Source organism: Macrobrachium rosenbergii, chromosome 24 (assembly GCF_040412425.1).
Source record: "Macrobrachium rosenbergii isolate ZJJX-2024 chromosome 24, ASM4041242v1, whole genome shotgun sequence".
NCBI classification, from domain to species: Eukaryota; Metazoa; Arthropoda; class Malacostraca; order Decapoda; family Palaemonidae; genus Macrobrachium; species Macrobrachium rosenbergii.
Genome location: NC_089764.1, coordinates 35894635 through 35918281, shown reverse-complemented (window position 1 = coordinate 35918281; position 23647 = coordinate 35894635). Strand labels below are relative to the sequence as shown.

Below are 23647 nucleotides of genomic sequence, written 5' to 3'. Positions count from 1 at the left end.
GCCTGGTGTCTCAGTCCTGAGGTTTCGAGCACCTGGAGAGGCAAGGAGGAGGTTCCCTTCAGAGGTCCTGTGGGACTTCAAAGGGACTACTTCTCTCCGAAGAGACAGTGGGTTCTCTCGTTTGGCTCATCCCAGCCCTTGGGGTCGGGAACCGATTCACATTCCCCATTGGGGTCATTTGTCTCGGGGGCCTCAAGTGTGTGGCCTTTCGAGGCTGCGCTCTCGATTCCAGTTCTTAGAAGTCTGTGTTGAAGACTGGGTCTGTGCCTGTTTCCCCTCAGTTTTTTGGAAGCCGAGAGGAGATTACTCATGATTGTTCTTAAGAGATTCGGGAGTCTCACCGAGTGCTCTGACTCCTTGGAATCGTCCTTGATGTTCTTAAGAGATTTGGGAGTCTCGCCGAGTGCTCGGACTCCTTGGAATCGTCCTTGGGACTAGCAAGTTGTTGAGTGTCCGGGATTCTATGGAGTCTCGGGTATTCCCCAAACCAGTACTAGGGAGTTCACTCCAGTCTGGTTGAGGCACGTGATGAGAGAAAGTGTCAAGATATACAGGTGTTTCGATACTTCCTGCCAGCTTCGTTTTGAGTGTTCTGTCAGTTCCGAAACTCGTGTCTCAGACCCTTGGGTCCGAGCACTTGGGGTAGCAGACAAGAATCCCCATTAAACATTCTTCTCAATGGGCTTTGGCCTCGAAGGAGATTAGAGCATATCTTGAGGACAGCTCTGGTTCACAGTAGCTGAAAACTGAGCTTTCCCAGCTCTGCTCGGCTCAGGCTTGCTTGCTCGCCCAGCCACTGATCGCATTTACGTGATCAGTTTGGATCGGCTCTGCTCGCCCAGCCCCTGATCGCATTACAAGACTGGCTTGGCTTGCTCGCCCAGCCCCTGATTGCATTTATTTGATCAGCTCGCTCAGTCCGGCTTGCTCGCCCAGCCCCCTGATCGCGTCTACATGATTGGCTTGGCTCGCTCAGTTTGGCGAACCGAATGCTGTCGCTGTTCTCCTTCCTTCAGGAGACTTGGCTCAAGTGGACTTTTTGCTCTCTTAAGGTTAGCACTTCGCCATGGCCTTAGCGCTCTCCTTCCTCCATGCTGCCGTCATCACCTGTGGTTGACATCGCCCGCTGTCGGCCTCTCCTGTTGGTTCTTCTAGGAGGACAGGTAAGAGTACTCTTTCTCCTCTCCTCTTCCCTCAAACCCTTTTGGTTGCTGCCGAGGGATGCAAATTGGATAGAGAGGACTCCGACAAGTTTTGTTTCTTATTGGAGTTCTGCTACAAGGAGGTGCATCTTGGGCTCAGTTCTCAGATTGGCTTGCCATCGTCCTGCCATGGTTTTCTGGATTCTGGCAAGGTTATCCCTCCAAGGAGAAGAGATCAGAGTGATGGTTGGATTCTGGATCTTCTTCTTGGGATGTGGACACCCTCCATTTTCTTTCCTCTCAGAGATCTTCACGCGATTCATCATTCTCAGGGAGAGGACCATGGCATCCCATGTAAACGACTATTCACTGCTCCTTGCAGGGGTTTTGTTGGGGCTGCCGCGGTCCTTGCTTGCTATTAGGGCTTTCTCGACCAGGTGAATGCTTTCCCCCTGGACAAGGAGTTCATTTTGGTCAAGCCACCCTATCAAGCTCCTTCCCTTCCTTTTTCTCAACAGAAGCGATTCTTCTTGCCTTGGAGGGTTCTTATGCCGACTAGCAGATTGTCCTGGCTCTGGCTCGTCTGGACTCGGATCTCTCACTGTTTCTCTTTGCTGTGAAGGGTGTTCCCTCTCGCAACAAGAGAAGGCATATGTCAACAAACAAGCGGTGCTTGAGTGAACTGTGGTGCACTCGGTAGAGCTGTCAGCCAGATACATTCCAGGCACTGGGATGTATTGGCAGGCGAGCTCAGCTTCTGGCATCAAGTAACAGGAACAGAGAGCTCCCTTCACTCAATTCTTCACAGAGAGCTTGCTCGACTTGAGGGCTCCCTATCATCTTTCTGTTTGCCACCTGGCATAGCAGAAGTCTGCAGGTCTTCTGCTTCATCATACCAGACCCATGGGCCGCTACAGTGATGCATGCTGACACTGTGGAACAACCTCAGCGTCTTCATCTTCCCTTCATATTTGCCTTTTGCCTGACCTGCTAACTCTGCTTGCGAGGCACCGAAAAGAGTTCCTCCCTCACCCGACCTTCTGTGTCAGCAGCACGTGAAGCGGTTCCTCAGGCAGTACAATCCCTGTGCCTTCATGACTAGACTATCCTGCTTCCCTTGCAAGCATAGGCTGCTTGCTGAGTAGCAGCGGAGATAGCTGGATATCGCTATCAATCCTCTGCAGCAGTACCCAGGGATTAGAGCGGTCTTCTGTGGTTGGTGTCGTTGACAGGACTTTTTTCTCTGGTCACTGGGCAAATCCACTCTTCGGCAGGTCGCGGACTTCCTTGTCTTCTTCGCCAAGAGTTGCTTCTCTCTGGTTCAGTTGTGAAGACTTAGGTCTACATTCGGCCTAATCTTTCACCCTAAAGTAGCCCTTTTCTCCTTAGTTGAGGTTTAGCTACTGATGAGAGCTTCGATCAGTCTTGCTCTCCCAGAGACCTCGGGCCCCTGGGCGGCATGTGACTCTCATTAAGGGTCCCTGTCTCGTGCTCTGCATGCACCCTCGTGAGAGTCGTCAGACGGAGATCCAACTCTCAAGACCATCTCTCGTCTCTCTCTGACATTGAAGAAGAGGATAGACGATCTTCACGGACCTTCTTTGCTGTGAACATTCAAGGGATGGGGATCAGTAGCTCGACTCCATCTCAGATGTCATAGCGAACTCCAAACCCATTGGCACCTGTTGCCAGGTTCGAGTCCTTCATGATCCCCTCCCCCTTGGACTTTGTAGTCGATGATCCAGATCAATCACTGCTTTGTCCTGTTAGGGTGATGCTCTACTTTCCGAAGAAGACTCGACATATCTAATGGATGTTGACCACTTTGCGCTAGTACTAACTTGCCCAAGATAGAAGTGTCCAAACACACTTCTTTCTTTCTAGCCTCGTGAGACGATTGGAAGGGTGTATGCTGCAGCTGAAGTTGACAGCACCTGTACATTCTGCCAGAGAGCACACGAAGTCAATGGCTTGGTTCATCCCTCACTTTCCAGAAGTTTCTGACTGTCTGAAAGCAGAGATGTGGTGTCATCAGACTACATTTATGTCTTTCTACCTTGGGGTTTTTGCCCATGAGTCCTTGGAACCCCCTTTCCTTGAACCTGTGGTGGCTGCTCAACAAGTTGTGTTTTCTTACTCGACTCCTATAAGAGGACAGGTAACTTCCCGCCTAAGGTGTACGGTTCTGGAAGTGAGAGGAATTACGAGAGTGACTGGCCTTTCCTCCCCCTCCTTCCTTGTCCCCTTGCTTCTCTTCCTTTGGGCAGAGAATGGGACTTGAACTGACCCTTGCTGGAAGTTGCATCTGATGCAGTAAGCTTATACATCGAGCACTCGCTCCTTCCTCTGCCAAGGGGAGGAAGGAGACCCTGCCAATAAGACAAACCCTTTTCTGGTTTTTGCTCTGCTACCTCCGACTCTTTAGACTTCTTCTAGCCTATTTTCGTATGAGTTACGATTCCTCTCTCATTTGAAAAGGTCCAGAAGTCTGACATTTGATCTCGCAGTTCCTATACTCTGATCAGTATGTCAGAAGCATGGTACTCCTCGCTCTTTCAACCAGGAGGAGTAGTCCAGGTGTGGCGAACTCCAGTCAGTTCAGAGGCTCACTCAGATTCCTCCCTCCAACAAGTGAGTCTTCCTAATGCAAAGGACCGATGGTTTGTATATCGTGTAGGAACAAATCACAATTTTTGAAAGTAAATTGTATTTTTCCTAACTATACAAACCTGAGGTCCTTTATATTTATGCCAACCTCATGCCACCCTTCAATCTGAAACCTGGGCCAAAAGGCAAATTGGATGTTGACATCTGGACAGGCAGTATTCCGACTTGTTCAGAACAAGTATAGCATTTCAGGTCGTAAAGTGATTGTATAGCCTAAACAGTTTGAAATGTACTAACCTAATCATAGCCTGAGTTTTATGCTACAACACCCAGGTTACATCAACTATATTATTCTAACTCACAATCAAAACCATATTCTGTTGTGTATATTATCCAAGACGTAAATGGCACAAACTTACTGTTAATTCAAATGGTGCATTCGATGTTCTTAACCTGAATTGAGATTGGCATGAGCACAATCTTTACTTCGTAATCCTCATCCTAAGGACACTCCAAGAAATTGTCCTTAAATTTAGATATGCATATCTCCTAAAGGAAATCTCCCTAAATGAACTTTAAGATGAAAAGGAATACTTTAAGTGAATTTGAAGGCACTGGCAACTTTGGCTGAATCTTCTGAGTCCTTCTTAAGTACAGCTACACTGCACCAGAGCTGTAATGAGACTGACTTCACGACCGTCCGTGACCAACACCAAGGCTTTGACTAACTGCCAAACCAATAAACAGCCAACGACCGATACTTAAGCACTATTACATGTATACTTGCAATTAAATACATGAAGCAGCCAAACACAATGCTTTTATATAAGTAATTTACCAAATAATTGCATAGCTATAGTTTCTACTTTACGCAGCAGCTCAAAATTCGAAATTCACGGTAGCGCTCTTTTGTTTTGGGTGTAGGTGTGCCGCCCCACCCACTATCGGGGAAGAATAGGCTAGGCGTAGCTAAAATTGCTCAATTCAGTTTCTGCGGAATAATGACTGAACACCAGTTATTAGCAGCTCTTGTTTATGTTTTTAGCTGGATGGTTGGAGGATGGCTCTTTGGTGAAGTAGACTTTATGCTTTTGGTACTGTGCGAACAAATTTGCAATTTAGCAAAAGCTAAATTTGGATTTTCCTGTCCGAAAAGGAACCAATTGACTTATCTATTGGAATTTTGTCCACTATGTCTGACTCTAGTTTGTCTAGCATTAGGTACTGCAACAAAGGCTGCAAAACTAGACTCATTTCTGCCAAATATGAGTGCCCATCCTTGGGGCGCCAAGTGTCCGCGGACAATGCAGTCACTTCCAAGGAGTCAGTGTCTGCTTCAGCAGCAGGTGGGCGCCCATTGTCCGTGGGAGATTGCAAGCTGGCGCCCAGTCACTGGGCGCCTCTCTCGTAGTCCACGCGCTTCTAATTTCTTCGTGACCCGCCAGCATCTAGGCCACTGAATTTCAGTTTTGGGCGCTGCAGAGAATTTCCATCGGTTTCTCAAGATCTCTCATTGGTGCCGCTTCAACTCTGGCTTGATAAAGTGTTGAGCCTTCTTGAGAAGCCAGCTCCAGTAGTGCAAGGCACCGTGGAACCCCTAGGATCACCCGTTTTGTCCGTTGAGGAACCTGCAGAAGAGGAGCAGCCTGCCTCTCATTACTCGGCACTGCTCAGGTTTTTATGTCTGCTGCCGTCATTCTTCTCTCCAGCCATCCCATTATCTCCAGGTTCAGCCTGGCTTGATCGACAACCACCAGGTACCGTTTTGTCCGTTCAGACTGCAAGAGAATGCATATGGTGTTGTCTTTGTGGTTCGTCGCCCGGTCGAAGAAAGCTTTTGGCCGCATGGTTGCCTGGCTAGCAGAGAAGAGGAAAGTCAGGAAGGCAGTTTTCTGTGCGCCTCCCTCTCATTTGATAAGGCAGAAGTATCTGTCTTACGCAACTGGAGAAGCTCCGTCCTTGGGAGTTTCTGCCTCCTCTCAAGGGGACTTCTCCAGTATCATAGATGCTTCTCGTCACTCTGCTTTCTCTTTGGCCAGAATTCTCTTCACAACCTCGGAGTTAGACCATCTTCTTAAAGATATATTTAAAGTCTTCGAGATCTTTAGCTTTCTAGATTGGATGGTGGGAGCCCTAGTCAAGAAGATAGAACACTGTACGTCCCTTCAAGAGAATTTCGCTTCGGACTGGCAGGGAGTACTGGAGTGCGCGGATAGAGCCGTAAGAGATGGACCACTAGAACTGGCAACCATCTTCACAACAGGAGTCCTCAAGAAACAAGATTTGTGGTGCTCGTACACGGCAAAAGGAGTCACCCCATCAGAACATTCTTTGCTTCTTTTTTTACCCCTGGACAAGGAGAGTGTGTTCCCGCAGGACACTCTGGAACAGATTTCATTGGATCTACAGAAGTCGACTCAAGACCTCCTCCTCCAATCCACCAAAACTAAGTTCCCCTGCAAGAGCCATTCACACAACTCCTTTGAATGTCATCGCCCCTGCAGCAACAACCCTTTGAGGCTCTAGAGGCCATTTCCAGTCCCAACCTAGAGCCAACCTCCAAACCTCCAGGCCATCTAGGAAACCCATTAACAAATCAACTCTTAGAAAATAAGACGTCCGTCCTTCGTGTTCCAGTGGGAGCAAGACTTTCCCATTTCTGGACAGTATGGGAAAAGAAAAAGGTGGAGCCGTGGGTGCTGAAAGTATTAAGAGATGGCTATGTGATCCCCTTCAGGGAGAAACCTCCCTTAGTAACCTCTCCCATCAGCTTAGCAGCCTACTTGGTAGACTCAGAGAGGTTTTTGGCCCTATCTCGGGAAGTGTCAGCCCTAATAGAAAAGAAAGCCATGAAAGTAGTCAAGGATGTAAACACAAGGGGATTTTACAACCGCCTCTTCGTGGTTTCCAAGTCATCGGGAGGATGGAGACCTGTCCTGGACGTCAGTGCCCTGAACTGCTTTGTTCAAACAACGAAATTCAAAATGGAGACAAATCAGTCGGTATTGTCTGCCATCCATCAGGGAGACTGGATGGTTATGATCGACATGCAAGATGCTTACTTCCACATTCCAATTCCCCCGGACTCCAGGAAGTATCTGAGATTCGTTTTCCAGGACAGTCTTCCAGTTTCGGGCACTCTGCTTCGGATTCTCCACAGCCCCTCAAGTTTTTACCTGGGTACTCGCTCCCCTAGCGAAATGGCTACATCTTATGGGGATAAACATCTCTCTGTACCTGGACGATTGGCTCCTACACTTCCCCTCGAGATCTCAGTGCACAGAGGACCTGCAGAAAACTCTTCATCTCGCCCAAGAATTAGGCCTTTTAATAAAGTTCAAGAAGTCGCAGTTAGTCCCCACTCATTCTATTCTATATATGGGGAGTTTTTGGGCTTTTCCATGCCAAAAGGGTACTAACTTGCTGCAAAAAAGTCCAGGACTTCGTAACTCACCACTCCTGCTCAACCAACGCATGGATCAGTCTTCTAGGAACTCTCTTCCATAGAGAAGTTCGTTCCATTAGGCAGGCTACATACAAGAGCACTGCAATTTTACCTCAAGGCCAATTGGAAAAGGAAGTCGTTCCCAGACTCATTCATTTTCAGCATCACTCCCCAACTAAAAGAGGACCTCTGGTGGTGGCTAGCGGAAGACAGATTCTCGACAGAAAGGTCTCTGGTTCCAATGAACCCCGACTAGCGTTATACTCAGACGCTTTGGATCTGGGTTGGGGAGCCCTTCTCAACAACTTGCAGGTGTCAGGAACATGGTCTCCTTCCGAAAGAAACCTCAACATCAACATAAAGGAACTAAAAGCGATTCATCTGGCACTTCAACACTTTGCAGCGCTAACCTACACAAGACAGTAGCGGTTCATTCGGACAGCAATAATAGGCTTATATCAAGAATCAGGAGGGACCCATTCTTTTACACTCTGAGCGACAAAGGATTTTTCTTCTTTGGGCAAGGAGCAACAAGACTCATTTAGTGACTCGCTTCATTCAGGGCAAGGTGAACGTCCCTGTGGATGAATTTAGTTGTGGCAAACAGTTCCTACTGACGGAATGGACACTCAGTCCACAGGTGTGCACCGACCTGTGGAAGCTGTGGGGAAAGCTGTCGATAGACCTGTTTGCGACTTCAAGGAACAATCATCTTCCTTTGTATTGCTCCCCAGCTCCGGACCCACAAGCATGGGCAACAGATGCCATGTTGCAGGACTGGTCAAATCTTGACCTTTACGCCTTCCCTCCCTTCAGCATGGTGAAGGAAGTGTTGAGGAAGTCCAATACGCACAACAGCGTGTCAATGGCCTTAGTTGCTCCCTTTTGGCCACACAAGGAGTGGTTCCCCGATCTGTTGAGCCTTTTGACAGACTTCCCAAGGCTACTTCCTCAGAGGAGAGGTCTTCTCAGACAGCCGCACTTCCTCCGATACCATCAAGGGTTATCCACTCTCGCTGTGGCAGGCTTCAGACTGTTAGGGAGCTTTTCAGAGCAAAAGGATTTTCAAGGAAGGCTACAGAGACTATTGCTAAGTGCAGGCGACAATCATCCTCTGCAGTCTACCAATCCAAGTGGGCAGTTTTTAGTAAGTGGTGCCAAGAGCGATTTCCTCTTCTCAAACGTCTGTAGCCCAAATCGCAGATTTTCTTCTATATCTTAGAACATCGAAAGGACTCGCAACATCTACCATCAAGGGTTACAGAGCGATGTTGAGTTCAGTATTCAAACATAGAGGACTAGACCTGTCTTCAAACCAGGACATCAGTGATTTAATCAAACATTTAAATACTAGTAAGCAAGTTAAACCCTCAGGAGTCGCTTGGAACTTGGATGTGGTCCTCAACTGGCTATCAGGACCACCGTGTGAACCTTTGGAGTCGTTGTCACTTTGGAATCTTACGAAGAAGACATTATTCTTGGTGGCACTGGCTACAGCCAGGAAAGCCAGCAGGCTTCATGCCATTGATAAAAGGATAGGTTTCTCACAAGGCAATGCAGTGTACTCGCTAATTTTGGATTTTTTGGCAAAAATGAGGACCCGGCTAATCCTTGGCCTTGCTCCTTTTCTATCAAGAGCCTCTCAGAAGTAGTAGGCCCATCCGATCAAGCGAAAGTCCTCTGCCCTGCAAGAGCTCTAAGAATATACCTTGAGAGAACCAAAAACCTTAGAGGATCGGCCCCTAATCTTTGGTGTTCTGTTAAAAACCCCAGCCATCCTTTGTCCAAGAATGCACTATCATTCTTTTTAAGATCCGTGATTTCGGAAGCACATTCAGGAGTTCAAGATGATTTACTACCCTTGTGCAAAGTAAAGGCTCATGAAATAAGAGCCGTGGCGACGTCTTTGGCTGTCAAACGTAACCTGTCTCTCTCCTCAATTTTTCAAACTACATTTTGGAGGTGCAAGTCAGTGTTTGCCATGTTTTACTTACGGGACGTTGAAACAGTGTACGAAAAGTTCAGTACTTTAGGTCCGTTCTTTGCAGCTGGCATGGTATTGGGGGATGAAGGATAGGAGGAACCCCTTCCTTTTTTCCTCTATCCACTCTCCTTGAATAAGGATTGTTGTACTTCTTGGGAAGTCTGGTGGACACTGAGTCGTGAGCATCACCGATCTGTATTTTATGGTTTTGGCTAAAATTTTGTGTGGTGTTGGTTAATTTTATCTGGTCTTTGTTGTTCTATTGTACTGCACCCAGGGCAAGGGCAGATCCACATATTATTTATGTGACCCTTCGGGATTGTTAGGTTTGGCAACCTGCGATTAACCTCCCACGTTGCAAAGCACCCAGTCAAGTAGAGGCAACCCTTGGCTCCACCGCCACGCCGCTACAGGTCGAGAGGAGCCACGACCAGAGGCAGTACCCGTCTGCTGTTGCTCCCTCACCAGGTAAGGTTACAACAAGCATTTCAAGATGCTGGCTAATTTGCTATCCCAAATTATCCTCCATATCGAGTAGTTTTTTGGGTAGTACATGCCCATTCATCCCACCTCCACTCAATGTGGGATTCAGCTATGTAATTATTTGGTAAGTTACTTAGTTCCTCGTTGGACGAGTCAGTGGAGTTCTCGGCTAGCACTCTGCTAGGCCCAAGTTCAAGTCTCCGGCTAGCCAATGAAGAATTAGAGGAATTTATTTCTGGTGATAGAAATTCATTTCTCGGTATGTGGTTCGGATTCCACAATAAGCTGTAGGTCCCGTTGCTAGGTAACCAGTTGGTCCTTAGCCACGTAAAATAAGTCTGATCCTTCAGGCCAGCCCTAGGAGAGCTGTTGATCAACTCAGTGGTCTGGTTAAACTAAGGTATGCTTAACTTAACTTATATAAAAATGACATTTTTATAATAAAATAAAGTTTTAGGTATACTTACCAAATAATTACTTGATCGGAGCCCGCCCTCCTCCCCTCGTATGGACAGAGAGCATAAACAAATTGAGCTGTTTAGCTACGTTGTACCTATTCTTCCCCAATAGTGGGCGGGGCAGCATACCTACACCCAAAACAAAGGGCGCTACTGTGAATTTTGAATTTTGAGCTGCCGCGTAAAGTAGAAACTATAGCTATGTAATTATTTGGCAAGTACCTGTATATAAAACTTTATTTTATTATAATAATGTCATATTTTAGCTGCTGGTCATTAGAAATTGTTAGCTATGTAATTACACTGCTTGGTAAGTATATATAACTTTATTATAACCTTAAAAAATTGTGATTTTTTTGTTACTGGCTTGACAAAATGTTTTTTTTTTTTTCAGTAATAAGATGTGGGCCCCCATACATATGCGTAAAGTATTTGTGGGAGGAATTGACTATACCACCACTGATGAGAGTTTGAAGGAACATTTTTCGACATGGGGTGAAGTCGTGGATGCTGTTGTGATGAAAGATCCAGCCACAAACAGGTGAGTCAGGATTTTTATATTCTTACTGTGTGTACAGAACTTGAATTTGATTGAAAGGTGAAGAGCTAATTTTTCAGTGTGTAATTACATGCCAAATAGTTTGTTGTGCATTCAGGTTCTTTATGTAGTGGATGAAGAGTTTAATGGTCACTTGAAATTGATTGTGGTATAGTTATGCAATTCTATGGTTGAGGCATTTTGCTACTATAAAATGTGTATTCTTATACTGTATTCTTGTGTGTGTGTGTGAAAGATGCACCCATCTGTCACGTACAGCATTTGTTCCTAGTAAGATGTCTATTGATTATCCTATGTAGTCATTTGTTTCTACAAGATTACAGACCTTTGCCTTTATCAGAATTACTCTCAGAAAAAGCTGGTTCGGTCTTTGAAACGTGGTAACAAGGCAGGTTAGTGAAGGGGTGGAGGATCCAAGTACACGCATTTTACTATCTGTCACTTAATGTGGCTACTTTCTCGAATAGCAGATGTCATACACTCCGCTACATCTGTGGCTGTTGTTGTTGTTTTTGTAAATATTAATGTGGCCGAACGGTTGATGGCTTTGGCTTGTATGTTTTGTCTTGCAGCTTTGATTGTTGTAAGAATGGTGATACCTGATGATTCCCATACTTGTAAGCATGATCAGTCTAGATATCCAGGATGTGAAAAGTGTGTGCATGTTTTGCATCCTTTTTTGACATTGATCCTCAAGTCTTACTATTTTTGCAGAGGTCATTTTATGCTGTCCCTGAACTGCAGCAAGTGTCCCTCATAGTTACCTACCCAGTGGAAGAGTCAAAGACGAGGTGAGAAAGGTGCTGTTGGTGTTTGCAGAGGGCAGTACACTGTTGTTCTTCCCTGCTGTACCCCACACTTCACCATCTCAACCAAACTGCTGGTGTTATGCTCTCTCTCTCTCTCTCTCTCTCTCTCTCTCTCTCTCTCTCTCTCTCTCTCTCTCTCTCTCTCTCTCTCGGTGCAGTGATGATTCTTGTAAGCCCCATCACTCCCACTCTGGTTTCCACCTCCTGCTTTTGTGAGGATGACTCCCAGACATCACAAGGAGACAGATGCATTTCTCAAGGCATTGCGGCCCTCCTTGTGCCTCTCAGAAGACCTGCCTCAATTTAGTCTTTGGTGGGCCTGGAAGAGGTTGGAGAGGCCCAAGGTTGTAAGAAGTCAAAAACTGCCGCAATGCTTAATCATTCCTTGCTTCCTCATGTCTTCTCCTCTTGTGCTTCTTTCTTGGCTGCCCCACCTCTAGATCAGCAGAAGCATAGGAAGAAGTCCTGGAAGGTAGCCCTCCACAAGAGGACAAAGAGTTCTTCGTTGTGGCCATCCTTCTGTTGCCAAGAATGGGAGCAATTCCTGCACTCATTTGTAAAGGCAGGAGAAATTGGGTGTTGCAGGTGTATGGGCTTACAAGCTTGCTCATGACCTGTCAACAGTGTGTGATTCTAATCGGCCAGGTCACCTGCTCGGTCTTTGAGGGCAGGGAGGACCAGCCCTGACCCTTCCTATATTTTCCTTTCCAGGGAGGAGTCTGCACTACCCTGGACTATCATCTGTTTTAGTTCTTTGGAGCAAGCTCATTACACCCTGGGGCATGCCTTGACTGGTCCCTGGACTTTTATGAGCATGGCAGTAATCCTGTGCACGGTACTGGTCCATTCTGTGATCAGCCTGAGTCAGTGTCCAGGAATGTGCTCAGTCCGGTTCTGACCTGGCCCCTGCACTGCAAGCACCACTGCACAGGAGAGGCAGCATGTGCACCTGCTTGCTTCAAACAAATAACATCATCAGTCTGCCTGGTTCAGCATCTGACTTGAGGTTTGAGGGTACTGAAGTTAGTGGAGAACAATCACCTTTAGTTTTGGGTACCATAACTTGGTGTCTAGGGCTCGCTGTAGGCACTTGGTACAGTCCTTTGAGCAGGTGCAGGATACAGCTGTTGTGTCTTTTCCCCTCTGCATTGGCTGAGGGACCTTCTAGTGCCATTTTAGATTCTGCTGAACCGCTTCCTTGATGTAGGTTCACTTACTTGTGGTGAGGGGGCTCTTGAACACTTGGAATTACAGTTTTTACATAAGTAACTTACCAAGTAATTAAATAGCTACTGGTTCCCTAACCTATGGCAGCTTAAAAATTCAAAAGACGTGCTGTGGCGCTGTTATCGTTAGTGTGTAGGTGACAAGGTCCCGCCCACCATCCGGGACTTGAGGAAACAACCCAGCGGAGAGCTCAATTCGTATTCTGCTGGCTTCCAGCTAACGTCGGAAGTTTTCATGCAGCTGCTTCTTCGCTTTTCGGCTTTTTGCACGAGTTTGGTGAAGTATTCAGAATTTGTTGCTTTGTGGCTTGCTACCATTGTTGAATTGTTGTTCAGGTTAACTGTTTGTATTATTTAGTTAGCGATGTCTGATTCCAGTCCATCTAGTATTCGCTTTTGTTCTGAGGGTTGTAGAAGTAGGCTGACTAAGCTTTCTTACCATGCTCATACAAATGCACTAAATGTAGGGGGGCAAGAATGTAGTAAGGATAATACTTGCATAGAGTGTCAGGATTGGGAGGATAAGGAATGGAAAACCTTGAAATCTCATCTAGAGAAATTAGAAAGAGCTAAGAAGAGGAAAGCAGCCATTAGGGCTGAAAATAGGGCCAATGTAGATTCCATTCCTTTGGAAAATGTAGGGGATGACAGACCTGCCACTCCTCCAATTCCTCCTTCTTCTCCTATCCTAAGTCCTCCTACTTTACCATCTACTCCTGTTGCAGGTTTCCATGATTCCGCTCTTAGTGCCATTGCCAGCCTTGAATCTAGGTTGGATCAGAAATTTAGTTTATTATCTAGTAGTATTATGGAAATGGGATCAGCTATTAAATCTCTAATGGAAAAAATGTAAGTATTGACAGTGCAGTGAGAAGTGATAGTGCTGTGTATATTGAGGAGGTGGCTGTCTGTCCTGCCAGTGCTCCTAGACGAAGGTCACTGTCGCACTCTCCCACACCGGGAAGAATACATACCGGAAGTCCAAGGGAGGCTGGCGGAGTTTGTCAAGCCTGTCATGCACTCCCAGGCTTCGACTAAACGCCATTGGAAAGGCATTCCTGTGCATCAACTTTCTTCAGATTCGGAACCTTCCAGTCCGCACAAGAAGCTCCCATATCGCTACTCTATGTCTTCATGCCCACTCAAGAGACATGCGGATATTGGCAACTCTTCTGCCCAGGCTGTCAAGAGGCACAGGGAGACTAGCCCACAACCTTTCTGCAGTTTTCAAGTCCAGCCTGATTCTCCTGCTCATCATCGTCATTTCTTCGGAGACAGTCCTGAGCGCTATAAGCGTTCTAAGCGCCTGACTTCTTCCAAAATCGCTGATGAGCACCCGGTGCCCACTGCCTTGTGCCAGAATACTGCTGTTGAGCGCCCAGCGCCGCCGTGTCATGCCAAACTTCCGCTCTAGAGCTCCCAGTGCCAACTCCCAAACTTCTGACGCCAACAGCCGAACTCCCAGCTTCTGCTTCTGGAGCCCATGCACCTTCTTCTGTTATTCCGTCTTCCTCATCGGTCCAGGAAGATTCTTTAGCCCCACTCAAGCGCCAATTGACCGAAATTATGGATTTTTTGAAGAAATCCTCTTCTGCTCCAGAGTCCAAGGATAAATCATTGTCTCCTATCTCTTCGGAGGAGGAAGAGATTGTTCAGGATATGGTTCCCTCTTCTGCTCACTTGTCTCTTCTGCGTTTCCTCCTGGATAATTTCCCTGATTTCTTCGTACCTGCTTCGCCTAAAAAAAAAGAAAAAACATTCGTCTGAATTACCAGGTTACCCAAGCTAGTTCTTTCCTCCTCCTCGAAGAATGCTCTCAAAGAAGTTCATGTCTGGCTGGCCACTAAAAGAGAACAGGGCAAAGCGACATTCGCTTTTCCACACAGCAAATTGTTGAAGATGAGGTACTCTTACTATGCCACTGGGAAAGCTCTGTCCTTGGGAGTTCCTGCCTCCTCCCAAGGGGACTTCTCTCGTCTGGTGGATTCATCTCGTAGAATGACCTTTTTGTCGGCCAAGATAATGTTTTCCTCGGCTGAACTGGATCACCTTATCAAGCATATATTTAAGGAGTTTGAGATATTTAGTTTCCTCAGTTGGGCCATCGGGATGCTAGCGAGGAAGATTGAAGACTGTCCAGATCTAGCTGAAGATTTTGCCTCCGATTGGCTAGGAGTTCTTTTATGCTCAGACAGAACAATTAGAGATGGCTCTTTAGAACTCACCTCCCTATTTTCTCTGGGCGTCCTTAAGAAGAGGGAGCTCTGGTGTTTGTTCACCTCAAAAGGAGTCTCACTGACTCGGAAGTCAGCTCTACTTTTCTCTCCTTTAGACAAGTCTCACCTCTTTCCTCAAAACACAGTGAAGGAGATTCTTTTGGACTTGCAGAGGAAGTCCACCACTGACTTGTTGGCACGGTCCACTAGGCGTCCTAAGGAGCCTGTGCCTTGCACATCAAGATCATTCTCCCCTCTTCAGTCATGGAGGGAAAGTTAAGACCAGCCTCGACCTAAATCAAACTTGCGACCTCCTGTGAAGTCCGTTAAGAAGGTCTTCCTGCAAATCCAACCGCAAGAAGTGAGAAGTTAGTCCTCCTCGCCCAGGTAAGAGCCAGACTTCTACTTTATTGGAAAGATTTGGAGAGCAGAGGAACAGACCCCTGGGTGATCAAGGTTCTCAAGGAGGGCTGCTCCATTCCTTTTGTAAAGACTCCCCCTTTAGTTACATCTCCAATCGCCTTGACAGCGTCCTCAAAAGGTTCCATAAAGATTTTGGCTCTCTCTCAAAAGTCAAATCCCTTCTTTGCAAAGGAGCAGTGGAAGAAGAGCTAGATCCCCACTCAGAGGGTTTCTGCAATCGCCTTTTCGTGGTTCTGAAGGCCTCAGGGCTGGAGGCCCGTTCTGGATGTCAGTGCCTTGAATGTGTTTGTACTGAAGACGAAGTTTCATACGGAGACCATTCGCTCAGTCATGTCCTCAGTACAACGGGGTGCTGGAAGGTCACCTTGGATATGCAGGATGCATATTTTCACATCCTTTTTCATCCAGACTCACGAAAATTTCTTCGCTTCGTTTTTCAGGACAGAATTCTACAGTTCGCGGCCCTATGCTTCGGCTTATCAACGGCTCCTCAAGTTTTCACACAAGTCCTTGCTCCTTTGGGGAACTGGCTTCACCTTCTGGGAATCAAAATCAACTTACATCTAGATGATTGGCTTCTCCGCTCGTTGGAGGAGGAAAAGTGCGCGGAGGACTTGAGAACAACTCTTCGCCTGACACAGGAGTTATGCATTATCATAAACAAAAAGAAATCCCTTCTGACACCGACTGAGGAGATTCCCTGTTTAGGGATGATACTGAACTCTCAGACTTTTTGAACTTTCTTTGTCACCCAAAAGAGTCGAGAACTACCTTCAAACTGTCAGTCAGTTCCTTGCTCTTCCTTCCTGCTCGCCAGTGCACTAGATGAGTCTTCTGGGGACCCTCGCTTCAGTAGAGCAGTTTGTAAATCTAGGCAGACTGCGCATGAGGCCCCTTCAGTTTTTCCTCAAACCGAATTGGCACAGAAAAACCTAACCTGACTCTTTCATCTTCCCGATTACGTCAAAAATCAAAGAGGATCTCCGGTGGTGGTCATGCGGAGAAAGACTTCAGGAAGGGAAGTTTTCTCCCAGTGCGCCCAGACCTTCTATTTCATTCAGATGCCTCCGACCTGGGGTGGGGCACCCTTCTGGACAGCCTGGGAAGTCTCCGGAACATGGTCTGCTGTACAACAGAAATCTCACACCAACGTAGAGGAACTGAGAGCAATTCACCTGGGCCTTCAGTCCTTCTCAGGTCTGGTCTGCGGCAAGAAGATATTACACGCAGACAACACCATGGCTCTTGCTTACATTCGCAAACGGGGGCACTCATTCCTTCTCTCTGTACGAGGCAGCGAGGGATCTCCTTCTGTGGGTGGAGGAGACCCAAGTCTCTCTTGTCACCTGGTTCATTCAAGGGAGAATGAACGTGATTGCAGACGAATTAAGCCGCCTCAAACAGGTCCTTCCAACCGAATGGACCTTAGACCTGATAGTCTGCGGCAACCTGTGGAAACTGTGGGGCAAACCCTCAGTGGATCTTTTCGCAACGCCAAGAAACCACCTTCTTCCCCTCTTTCGCTCTCCGGTCCCGGATCCTGAAGCATGGAGCACGGACGCCGTGCTTTTGGTCTGGACAGACTTAGATGTGTACGCCTTCCCTCCCTTCAGAATGATGAGGGAAGCAATCAGCAAGCTGTCAACGCATCAGAACACTTCATGACCCTAGTAACCCCATTTTGGTCAAACAAGGAATGGTTTCCAGACTTGATTCAACTCTTGGTAGACTACCCAAGACTCCTTCCACAAAAACGGTCTCTACTCAGACAACCCCACTTTCTCAGATACCACCAAGGGTTATCCGCTCTGGCCCTGACAGACTTCAAACTGTCAAGCGCCTTGTCAGAGCAAAAGGGTTTACGAGACAGGCTGCAGAGGCAGTTGCGAGATGCAGACGGGCTTCTTCTACAAAGCTCTACCAGTCAAAATGGGCAGTCTTCAGAAGGTGGTGCACCCACCATAACTTCTCTTCTTTTGAGACATCTATAAGCCAAATAGCCAACTTTCTGATATTCCTAAAGTCCGTCAGGAAACTATCGACCTCTACCATCAAAGGGTATAGGTTGATGCTCAGCTCAGTTTTTAAGCACAGAGGAATGGACCTGTCTTCTAATCAAGATATCACCGACTTGATCAAATCCTTCGATACGTCCAAGAAAGAAAGTTCTTCCAACGTCTCTTGGAACTTAGACGTTGTACTGAAGTGGCTTACAGGTCCTCAATTTGAACCTCTTCGTTCTGTTTCCCTCAGGAATCTCACGAAAAAGACTCTTTTTAGTGGCTCTCGCTACTGCCAAATGTATCAGCAAGTCACAGGCAATAGACAAGAGAATAGGTTTTGCACAAGAGGATGCAGTCTGCTCTCTTTCTGTTGGTTTTTGCAAAGAATCAGGACCCTTCTAAACCCTGGCCTAGATCCTTTGTCATCAAGAACCTTATGGATATCTTCGGACCTGAGGAAGAAGAAAGACTCCTCTGTCCAGTGAGGTGCCTCAGGTACTATCTTTAGAGGACAGAAAAGATTAGAGGACCTTCAAGCAAACCTCTGGTGCTCTGTAAGAAACCCAGTTCGCCCGTTCTCCAAAAATGCCATATCCTTTTTCTGAGAGAGTTAATATTATAAGCCCACTCTCAGATCCACAAAGAAGCCTTTCCATTACTTAAGGTTAAGGCTCACGAAATTAGGGCAGTTGCAACTTCCCTCACTTTTAAACACAACTTGTCTCTTTCTTCAGTCCTGCATTCAACATTCTGGAGATGCAAGTCCATATTCGCCTCCACTACCTCAAGGACATAGAAACCGTGTTTGAAAATTGTAGCACCTTAGGACCTTTATCTGTGGCTGGCATGGTGCTGGGAGAGGAAGCATAGGGAATCTCTCTGTTCCTTTGCTATCCACTCGCCTTGACTTGGGTTTGAGTCGATGGGAAGCCTGGGGTACATTGTACCTGGAGTACCCACCAGTTCTTATTTTATTATTGATAATGGTTGGGTTTTGGTTTTATTCTGTGGTGTCGATGATAGTGTTGTCATTTTGTATTCTGGTCTTTGCCCAGGGTAAGGGCATCTTTTCAAACTTTTATCAGCAAACGGTGTACTTCCTCCACTGCAAAGTTCCCACTAATGTAGTGGCGACCCTTGGCTATACTGCCACGTCCACTACAAGTTGAGAGAAGCACTGACCAGAGGCAGTACAGGCAGTCCCCGGTTATCTGTGGCCTCGGTTATCGGCGATCCGGTTGTATGGGGCTTGTCTATCTTTGACGATAACCAGATTTTCAGCACCGATTCCTGGTTATTGGCGCTGGTCCCCGGTTATCGTCGGCGCTGATCCTCAGTTATAAGCACCGATAACCGGATGCCAGCGCTGATAACTGGAGGTCAGCGCTATTGTCACCGATTTTAAGTTATCGTCATGGTGTTGGGAACGGAACCCCCACCGGTAACTGGAGACTGCCTGTACCTACCTGCAGCAGCTCTCTCAACAGGTAAGGGAACAACAAACATTTATTCAGTGTTAGTAACCTTTCTATTTCAAATTCATTTCTTAATGCTTTGGAGTAGAATATGTCCATGCTCTTTCCCACCTCCTATCAATGTTGAATCGGCTGTGTAATTGTTTGGTAAGTTACTTATATAAAAATGACATTTTTATGATAGAATAATGTTTTATGTATACTTACCAAGCAATTACATGATCAGAGCCCTCCCTCCTCCCCTTGCATGAACATTAGAGCATAAAACGGATTGAGCTCTCCGCTGGGTTTCCTCAAGTCCCGGATGGTGGGCGGGACCTTGTCACCTACACACTAGCGATAACAGCGCCACCATGCGAACTTTGAATTTTTAAGCTGTCATATTTCCCAGCACTGAAGATACTCCAGCCTCAAAGACTAGGATATTAAAAAAAAAGTCACTATCATGAGTTGAGGCTTTGTTTTGATTGGTGTGCTATGCACACCAACTGTCTTGATGCATCAGAGTATTGTGGCTTGAACTGCTACAGTATTTTGATTACTGTAGCTTTTTCAGTAGCTTCGCCTGTCGACCTTGATCAGGTATGGTCAGCAGAGGTCAGTTGGGTTGCATGTGTGTGATGCCAACTTGAAAGCTGGTGATTTGAAGTTCACAGGTCTTCAGGGGGGGGTTGTGGACCTAAACCCATCCAAGGGGTGTTTGTTTTGGTTCAAACAAACTGTCTGAAATGTCAGTAACTCATTTTTTACAATGTTTGGAAATTCACGTATGAATGTGCTCCATAACTTGCAATGATAACTTGTGAACTCAAAACTAGTAAAAGAAACACAGGTAATCTACCCGGTCAAGGTAAACAATGAACCATGACAGTTCAGATAAATAGTTGTACTTGTAGTTGTCATCAACACTGACACAAACTCCAGTAAAAGAAAAGCTTTTTATCATTAGTCCTCTTCATTGGTGAAGACCTCAGAGGCAGAGATGTAAAGCAAGACTGAAGAACAACAAGGAAAAATCCTCTGAGACTGGAAATGACTGGCAGTCGTTGGTTACACTAGGGTTCTCAGACGTTTGGCTGATGGGTGAATGTTGTTATTCTTCATTATATTGTGTATCCTGGACCATTGACTACACAGATACTAGTTCCTCATTGGGTGAGTCGGTAGAGTTGTCGGCTAGCACTTGCTAGGCCTGAGTTCGAGTCTCCGGCTGGCTAATGAAGAATTAGAGGAATTTATTGCTGGTGATAGAAATTCATTTCTCACTATAATGTGGTTCGGATTCCACAATGAGCTGTAGGTCCCGTTGCTAGGTAACCAATAGGTTCTTAGCCACGCAAAAATAAGTGTAATCCTTCGGGCCAGCCTTAGGAGAGCTGTTAATCAGCTCAGTGGTCTGGTAAAACTAAGGTATACTTAACCTTTACACAGGTACTGTAGGCTTATGTACTATAAACTGATAGGATTTGTGTGAAAAAAATTTTCTTTTGTGTTCAGTATTTGTTGCATGGGTTATTTTTTTCTAAATTACCTTTTATGGTTTTTTGTAGTCTGCATTTTTTTTTTTTTTTTTTTACAAATACATATGCCTATTAACCATCCTTAGGACTTAATAATTTTTTGTAATTAGTGATGAATGTAGTGTTAGCTAAATTGCACTCAGGGAATTATTATTGCCCTCTGATATTCCAATTTATATATTTCCTCTCTAGGTCTCGTGGCTTTGGATTTGTAACTTTCATGAATCCTGATCATGTTGATGCAGTTCAGCGGGCGCGGCCACACAAGGTTGATGGGCGGCTTGTGGAGACCAAGCGTGCGCTTCCCCGCAATGACACTAACACTGCCATACTACCAACGGGAAACCATCCAGACGCAACTCATACAAGAATTTTTATTGGTGGTTTACCTCAGGTAAGGATAGTGTACGCACATGAATTTCAGAAGAGCTAGATTTCGTGTAATGTAGTTCACTTAATAGCAAATACATCATGACAGTACTCTAAAACTGATTGAAGTGATGATTTAATTATTACTTTTAATTCCAAGCTTTTATTTTTACCGTACTTAAAAAAGAAGAAAATATTTGGTGCTGTCAGAAAGCTGGGTTTGTCCTTACAAAGCACAAACCCAAAGTCTTTTAAATGGAAGTATTTCTGGCCCCAGCTGAATTCAGTTGTTGAAGTTTGTTAACAAGGCAGGTAGGTGAGAGAAAGAGGTACCCGCACCTCAGTAACTGTACTACTCACTCTTTCTTTGGCTGCTATAGAGGGAGGACACTCCCACTATTTGGAACTGTTTTCAGTATGTTGTTGGAGAGTAGTATTTGTGAACTTCGATGAATTTGTTACAAGTGTGCCAGTTTTTCATTATTAATACCGAGACTGACTCATGACTGTTCCAAGGGAAAGGGTGGTTGCAAATAGCGGTGGTGGTCTGGGTGAAAGGTGTGTATTTGGTTGCTTTGTGTCACCTTTTACTGCAGATTCTCATTCTTTGTGCTCTTTCTTGCAGGCTGTAGACTTGTACTTCCAATTAGACCTGTGAAGAATGTTCTGGTTAGTCTTTGCCAGCATCTTTGGATGTTAAAATTCTGCCCCTAACTCTACTACCTCTGTTCTTTTCAGATATGCTTTGCTCTTCTTTCAATGGATATGTTCTTGCTTGCTCTCCCTTACTTCATGATCTGGAGAGAAATGTTCTCATCATCTCTGCTCCAGGATTAGGCGATGAGGCAGCTGCTGGTGATGGTGCACCACCAGCAGCTGTTTCACCTCTGAACTTACCTGACTTTGATGTTCCAGGCACCAAGGATACCTGTGAAAGATTTTGGCTTACCCTCAACATTTCGAGTAGCTCATCTTTTTCAAGCGTTCGTGGACAACCTGGCAGAGGATGAGGAGTTGTATCCAGCACCTTCCTTTCTTATGTCTGCTGCTGTGTCTTTAAGTACTTTGGCTACTGTTAAGGAGCAGGATCATCCGGTTGTGGTAGTCATTCCAGCTGATGATTGTCAGGTTGTTTTACTGTCTTCTTTGGTTCCAGTCTCGGCATTCCTTCCTGTGTTGAAAACTGGCAAGACTCGGGAGAGGGAAGGGATGGAGCACTTGTGCCTTGGGATCTGATGGATCCTAATGGTCCTGCTGTTGGCCAGGTACACATGCTCGTCCATTTCAGCTGTGGCGAGAGCCTTCCCATTGACCTCCCGAGTAAGTTTAGCAAAGTTATGTTGCAGTTCCTCTCCCATCAGGATCAAACGGCTTGGCATTTGCAGGTGATTGTTGGTCATGTGTTGTCCTTGAAGAAGCTCACACCTCATGAACAGAACCACATACATTTGCTTCAGTGGCAGCTGAGGCTTTGTTAGCAGGTTGTGGGGATCCTTTTTCTCAGCTCATGCTCCCGATTTAAGATGTCAGAGTGGATATAATGTGGTGGACAGACGGAAGAAAAATCTCTTGTCAGGAGTTCCTTGGAGCTGTCCTTTTTATAAATGTTTCTGTCCTCAGACGCATCAAAGGAGGGTTGGGTCGTTCTTCTGAAAGACAAGTTTATTTTGGGTGTATGGTTGAAAGACACGCATCGCCTGCATATCAACATTCTGTAGATGCAGGCAGCGTGGCTGGCATTGCAAGCATTTCAAGAGCGGTTGATAGTTCACTCAATAGTGCTGATGAGTGACAACACTACAAATGGATGGACCCTGTCTAAAGCTTAACATCAGTTGGCGCTGCAGATGAATGAGTGGTTAGTTCACCAAGCCACTGAGCTCTCAGCCTGGTAAATTCTTGGTAGGAGGAATACCCTGATGGATCAACGTAGTCAACAGGGTCGGGGTGTAGGGACAGAGTGTTCTCTTCACCCTCAAGTAGCAGAGAGGCTGTTCAAGCTCTTGGGTTGACTGATGCTTGATCTCTTCGCAACCAGGCTGAATGGAAAAGTCCTGGTCATATGTTTCTCAGTTCCAGTTGTGAGGTTGCCTTCCAACACCCCTTGGGCAACCTGGATGCATACACATTTCCACCTTTCGGCCTCTTTCACAAGGTTATCAGCATTGTTCATCATCCCTGGTTTCAGGATGATCCTGAAGACACCTCGTTAGCTGCAACCCAAGTGATACTCAGTTCTGCTGATTCTTCTAGTTAAGGCACTGAGAGATATTGTAGTATTTCTTTCCTGTCTATGGATTGGTCACATGAATATTTTTATGCTTTTGTTTCAAACCAAGTTTATTCATACAAGCCTGTTGTAGTGGTCATGGGGTGAGTGTCCTCCAAAGCCCATGAATTTTGTTCTGCACATTCAGTCTCCATGATAAGTCAGGTAATTGACTGACACATATCCAGTTGTAGTACTTTTTAGAAAAGCAAAAAACTGGTGAGCCTTGGAACCTTGTGGACCACAAATAAGGCATCTGAGAGGTAACATATCTCATAAAGTAATCAGAGTTTTACCCTGGTCAGCAAGTACTGTCAAAACCTACTCAATTCTCAGAAAATTGACATACTGACAGTCGCTCCTATGATAATAACAACTACAATTACCAATGGCACAGCCCTCTTACTTCTAAAGGAGAACTGAAAAATCCAAATACCCAAATTTGGAAGCCATATTAATGTTATCCTAATCCTATCCTCAACCCTAACTGATTTACCCAAACCTGTAACAGATCAGATTCTGTCAAGAACCCGTCTTGCCCTCAGACGGATTTCTGCTATCATCTCTTTTTTTAGTGTGTTAAAATTTTTAACGATATTTAATTTATTTCTTAATATATTTATTACATCACGTAGAATTTTAATGACATTAAATTTTTT

At 45.8% G+C, this 23647-nt stretch overlaps 1 protein-coding gene across 2 annotated transcripts in view; it reads left to right on the top strand.

Moving 5' to 3' along the window:
* Positions 1-23647, top strand: part of LOC136852019 (uncharacterized) — a 148873-nt gene that overhangs the window by 18339 nt on the left and 106887 nt on the right. For both annotated transcript variants that reach the window (XM_067126487.1, XM_067126486.1), the window contains exons 2-3: positions 10514-10660; positions 20543-20744. In XM_067126487.1, coding sequence (XP_066982588.1) covers positions 10521-10660; positions 20543-20744 — 342 coding nt within the window. In that variant the 5' untranslated portion in view covers positions 10514-10520. The remainder of the gene's footprint in view (positions 1-10513; positions 10661-20542; positions 20745-23647) is intronic.